The 6,134-nt window shown below is 47.5% G+C and overlaps 1 protein-coding gene across 1 annotated transcript; it reads right to left on the bottom strand.

Moving 5' to 3' along the window:
- Positions 1-1,855: 1,855 nt before the first annotated feature.
- LOC310753840 (uncharacterized protein) lies at positions 1,856-4,817 on the bottom strand. Its single transcript, XM_083595200.1, has 2 exons — positions 4,724-4,817; positions 1,856-3,532 (listed from the first exon to the last, which is right to left on the bottom strand). Exon 2 carries the CDS (start codon positions 3,099-3,101, stop codon positions 1,998-2,000), a length of 1,104 nt encoding a protein of 367 aa, XP_083451326.1. The 5' UTR covers positions 3,102-3,532; positions 4,724-4,817; the 3' UTR covers positions 1,856-1,997.
- Between the last annotated feature and the right edge of the window lie 1,317 nt (positions 4,818-6,134).

Genomic DNA, 6,134 nt, shown 5'->3' with positions numbered 1-6,134 from the left:
TGTCTGGCAGGGCAAGAAGCCTAGAATAAAATTTAAAATACTAACCGATGTAAGAGAAAGAGGTGGTTTCGCCCTGCCAGACCTGAAACTCTATTATGAATCGGCCGCATTTTGTTGGCTGAAAGAATGGCTGCTTCTTGAAAACACAGACATTTTGGATTTAGAAGGTTTTAACAATGTTTTTGGGTGGCATGCATATTTGTGGTATGACAAGGTTAAAGCTCATAAGGCATTTAAAAATCATATTGTCAGGAAAGCATTGTTTAATGTCTGGTTAAGATATAAAGACTTATTGGAGAATAAAACCCCAAGGTGGTTGTCACCAATGGAAGCAAGGGCATTGAAAAAGTCCAATATGGAGGCCAAATGGCCGAAATATTGGGAAATATTGGAACAGGAAGGAGATAAATTGAAACTGCAGAGTTTTGAGAAATTAAAAGATAAAGTGCGAGATTGGCTGCACTATTTTCAAATAAGAGAAGCCTATAACTTGGATAAAAAAATAGGTTTCCAGGTGGAAAAATCTAAATTGGAAACTGAGTTGTTAGAATCCAAAACTAAAACACTTTCAAGAATGTATAACTTGCTGCTAAAATGGAATACGCAGGATGAAACAGTTAAATCTGCTATGATTAAATGGGCACAAGATGTTGGTCATAATATCATGTTTGCTGACTGGGAACGGTTGTGGACCACAGGTATGAAATTTACGGCATGTAATGCCCTAAGAGAGAATATTATGAAAATGATATACAGGTGGTACATGACACCAGTCAAGCTTGCAAAAATCTACCATTTGCCTGACAATAAATGTTGGAAGTGTAAAGAAAGTGAAGGAACATTCTTTCACCTTTGGTGGACATGCCCAAAGATTAAGGCTTTCTGGGAGATGATATATAATGAAATGAAAAAAATTTTTAGATATACATTCCTTAAGAAGCCAGAGGCCTTTCTCTTGGGCATGGTGGGCCAATTGGTGCCAAAGAAAGATAGAAATTTCTTTATGTACGCAACAACAGCAGCAAGAATTCTTATCGCAAAGTATTGGAAGACACAAGAGCTACCCACCCTGGAAGAATGGCAGATGAAGCTGATAGACTATATGGAACTGGCGGAAATGACTGACAGAATCCGAGACCTGGGAGAAGAGTTGGTGGAAGAAGACTGGAAGAAATTCAAAGACTATCTTCAGAAATACTATAAAATTAATGAGTGTTAAAATTGTGCTTGGATTGGTAATAAGTGGTAATTAGTGATAAAAGTTATTAAGATTATGCAAAAAAGGTATTGATAATTGGTTGAAAAATATGGATATAGTATATGTTATGGTACAAAGTTTAAACATTTGATAAAGGGTAAGAATTTGCTGAATTAAATATTTGAATGGGAATACAAAAAGGGGAAGGTGCGAGGAGGTCAAGAACATAAGCATATGAAATTGAGGTTATTGGAAAAATGGAGTGGTTTTATTTTTTCTTTGTTTAAATTTAATCTTTCTTAATTAGTTGTGTTTTTTTTCTGTATTTTTTTCTTTTGTGTGTTTCTTTTTTCTGTAATTTATGGTTTTTTATTCTGTGAATCTCTATTTTTCTTTTTTGTAAAACTTCAATAAAAATCTTATAAAAAAAAAAAAGAAGCATCCTCCCCCTGCGTGTGACCAGGTAGATGGGTGTGACCCTGACAGACCCTGTAAAAGGGTCACACAGCCATATCTCTCTCTTGACCATTTTCTCTTTTTTTTATTTTAAATATTTTTTATTAGGAATTTCAACAAGACATTTTATCAAAAAACATATCATCCTTAATCCCCCCTGATAATAATAATAATAAATTTTATTTATATCCCGCCCTCCCCAGCCGAAGCCGGGCTCAGGGCGGCTAACAACAATAAAACAGTACAATACAACACTCTAAAATCATTCATTATAAAATTAATTCAAAACAAACCATTGGCAACCATTGGGCCAGAGCTCCGCGAAGATTGCCGAAGGAGGGAGTCAGGCTGTGCCCTGGGCAAAGGCCTGGTGGAACAGCTCTGTCTTGCAGGCCCTGCGGAAAGATGTCAAGTCCCGCAGGGCCCTAGTCTCTTGTGACAGAGTGTTCCACCAGATCGGAGACACAGCCGAAAAAGCCCTGGCTCTAGTTGAGGCCAGCCTAACCTCTCTGTGGCCTGGGACCTTCAAGATGTTTTTATTTGAAGACCGTAAGTTTCTCTGTGGGACATACCAGGAGAGGCGGTCCCGTAGGTACGAGGGTCCTAGGCTGTATAGGGCTTTAAAGGTTAAAACCAGCACCTTAAACCTGATCCTGTACTCCACCGGGAGCCAGTGCAGCTGGTATAGCACCGGGTGAATGTGATCTCGCAGCGAGGACCCCGTAAGGAGTCTCGCTGCAGCATTCTGCACCTGCTGGAGTTTCTGGGTCAGTCTCAAGGGCAGCCCCACGTAGAGCGAGTTACAATAATACAGTCTGGAGGTGACCGTCGCGTGGATCACAGTGGCTAGGTCAGGGCGAGAGAGGTAAGGAGCCAACTGCTTAGCTTGGCGGAGATGGAAAAATGCCGCCTCTGTTATAGCTGCAATCTGCGCCTCCATGGAAAGGGAGGTGTCGAAGATTACACCCAAACTCTTAACGGACAGTGCTGGCACTAATTGCGCCCCCGCAAGAGATGGGAGTTGCCCCCCCAATCCCATATCGTCCCGTCCCAGCCACAGGACCTCTGTCTTCGAAGGATTTAGCTTCAACCGGCTCCCACGTAACCATCCAGCCACAGCTTCCAAACATCTGGTCAGTGTGTCTGGGGCCAAGTCAGGATGGCCATCCATCAACAGATAGAGTTGGGTGTCATCAGCATACTGATGGCAACCCAGCCCAAAACTCCAGACAAGCTGGGCGAGGGGGCGCATAAAGATGTTGAAAAGCATCAGGGAGAGTATCGCACCCTGAGGTACTCCACACACCAAGGAGTGGCGTGATGACAATTCCCCCCCAAGCGCCACCCTCTGTCCCCGACCAGAGAGAAACAAGCAAAGCCATTGAAGGACTGTGCCCTGGATCCCCACGTCGGCAAGGCGGTGGTCCAGGAGTTCGTGATCGACCATGTTGAAAGCTGCTGACAGATCTAGAAGAATCAGCAGCCCCGACCCGCCTCGATCCAGCTGTCTATGATGATCATCTGTTAGGGCAACCAGAGCCGTCTCGGTCCCATGACCAGCGCGGAAGCCGGACTGGAATGGATCCAGAGCTGATGTTTCATCCAGAAACCCACCAAGCTGTTCAGCAACCGCTCTCTCAATCACCTTACCCAGGAATGGAAGATTCGAAACCGGGCGGTAATTGGATAGATCTAAAGGATCTAATGATGTTCTCTTTAAGAGCGGGCGCACCACTGCCTCCTTCAGTTCCCCTGGGAATGTCCCCGTGCCAAGGGACAAATTGATGATATCCCCCTGGAGGGCCCGCACCTCGTCTGGACACGCTCTAATCAGCCAAGACGGGCACGGGTCGAGAGGACAGGTGGTGGGCTTTCCAGCTTGGAGGAGTCTGCCCACATCGGCTGGGGATATCCGGTCGAAGTGGTCCAATACTGGACCTGAGGACAGTTGAGGGGCCTCCAGTTCCTTTATTGTATCCAAATTGGCAGGGAGGTCATGGCGGAGCAACAAGACCTTCTCCGCAAAAAAGCTCGCAAATGCCTCACAGCTGTGTGTCAGATTGTTATTTAAATTTGGCTGTCCCTCAAGGGACGTTAAAGACCTAATTATACTAAATAATTGCGCCGGACAAGAGCTAGCGGATGCAATGGAGGCCGAGAAGTAAGACTTCTTAGTAGCCTTCACCGCCATCTCGTAGGTTTTCATAAAAGCCCTATAAGATGTTCTTGAGGCTCTGTCACAGGCACCCCGCCATACTCGCTCTAGCCGTCTGAGGTCCCGCTTCATTTTCTGGAGCTCCTCGGTAAACCAGGGAGCCCGGTTTCTGCGGGGTCGCAGAGGGCGCTTAGGTGCGATCTCATTGATGGCTGCCAGGAGCTGGATATTCCGGCCCTCAACAAGCTCAGTCAATGAGTCGCCAGGGGGAGCAAGGTCCCGCAAGGCTTGGCGGAATCTATCAGGGTCCATCAGCCTCTGCGGGCGAGCCCAAATCGGCTCGCCACCTAAGCAGGGTGGGGGTGGAAAGTCAATCCTGGCTTTCAGAGCGTAGTGATCAGACCATGGGACCTTCATCAAAGGAGACATGATCACATCTATACCTACGCCAAAGATCAAATCCAGCGTGTGGCCTGCTTGATGTGTGGGGCCCGAAACAAACTGGGAGAGCCCTAGTGTCGCCATGGAAGACACCAGATCCAGAGCCTGTGAGGAGGGAGTGGCATCAGCATGGATGTTGAAGTCCCCCAATGCCAATAGGTTAGGGAACTCCAAGGCCCAGCCGGCCACCGCCTCCAGTAGGCCTGACAGGGTGGCTGCTGGTGCGCTAGGTGGCCGGTACACCAGCCAGACAGCCAAGCTCTAATCGGAGCCCCACACTAGGCCAACACATTCAATGCTGGGGATCGATGGCGATGGTAGAGCCCTGAAAGGACAATCTTCCCGGATTAATAATGCCAACCCTCCCCCCCCCCCCGGCCCACAGTCTGCGACTGGTGGAGGACGGAGAAACCCGGGGGCGCCATCTCTCGTAAGGTAACTGTTTCCCCTTCGCGCACCCAGGTCTTCGTCACACAAGCCAGGTCGACCCCCTGCGAGGTAAAGAAATCTTGCAGGGTGGCGGTTTTGTTGCCTATAGACTTGGCATTGCACAGCACCAGTGACGGAGGTGAGTAATCCTTGCTCACCCTACCCTCGTCCCTTGGGATGAGGCGCAGATTGGAAGGGGTACGAGCATATCCATATCTCGATCCCCTTCGCCTATAACATCCCCTATTCCCCCCTCCCCATAAAGTAAACCCCCCTCCCCTCCCCCCCAGACTTCCCTCAGCTCCTCTCTCTGGTTTCTCAACAAATGTTATGTCACGGCTAAAATGGCCGCTGTTTCTTTAATGCGAATAAAGCTGGGTCAGCATGACTCAGCGGTCTGCACCAAGTTGTATATATAAGTGAGAAATGTTAGTTTGTTGCTGTGGCTGGTGTTTGGGTTGGTTGGTTAGTGCTGGTGTGTATAGTTATTCAGTCGTGTTTTGCACAAAGACTTTTAAGAATAAAACTCTGCAAGGATATTCTCGTGGACTCTTTTATGCAGACAAGGGTCCGAGGACCAGGCTGAAGAGACAAAGGGAGGTCAGAACCCTTTCCTTCTTTTTTTTTTTTGCTTTTTACAAACACTGACAGGTTATGGGCCCAGTGTTTCTGAGCATGTGCAGAGTGCAAAATGACTGGAAGCATCTCAGCAGGGAGCTGGTGAGTCCCGGTGGTGTATGGAGCCAGTGGCTGTGCGTTGGAGCAGTTGGTGACAAGCTGTAACTGTCTGCAGCGACGTTGGAGCAGCTAGGATCTGAGGATCAGGGAAGCACTCAGCGTCGGCTACTGGAACAGTTTGAACTGCTAGAGGACCACAGTAGGCGACTCACAGAGCGGCTACACCAGTTGCAGAGCTGGGCGGGACCTGAGGGTCAACAGAGGCAGCAGCTAGAAGCTGGTGAGTGCCAGCCAGGACCATCCAGTTGGACTCTAAAGAGAGAGTCAGGAGAGATTGCTGGAGGCCCCACAGAAGGGGCTCAGCAAGCACCAGCAGAGATGGCAGATTTCCAGTCTTCCCAAGTTGTAAATATTGGGGGAGGCATCCCTTTTGAACTTCTCTCAGAAAGCAACTGGCTGAGTTGGTCAATTAAAATGCAACAGTTGTTAAGGAGAGATGGACTATGGGACTGTGTTGAAACTGAGGTTTTGAGACGGGACTCTGCTGAGAAAAAACGGCTGGATGAAAGGGCTCGTGCCCAAATTATGCTGTGTTTGAGCAACTCTCAGTTATTGCATGTAGCAAATGCCAGCACAGCGTTTGAGTGCTGGAATTTATTAAGGGCAATGCATGTCAGAGAAACTGCTGGAACTATAATTTCTCTGACCAGAAGGCTGTTCAGGACTGTTATGAAAGAAGGTGAGAGTTTGGCAACTCATCTTCAAACGCTGAAATCT

Source organism: Podarcis filfolensis (genome assembly GCF_964270895.1).
Source record: "Podarcis filfolensis genome assembly, chromosome: W".
NCBI classification, from domain to species: Eukaryota; Metazoa; Chordata; class Lepidosauria; order Squamata; family Lacertidae; genus Podarcis; species Podarcis filfolensis.
Note: the sequence above shows the minus strand (reverse complement) of the source record. Positions and strands in the feature narration are given on the sequence as shown.

What these genes read in the sequence shown, in the direction of transcription:
- LOC310753840 (XM_083595200.1), bottom strand. Translation starts at nt 3,101, where the DNA reads ATGGTCGATCACGAACTCCTGGACCACCGCCTTGCCGACGTGGGGATC.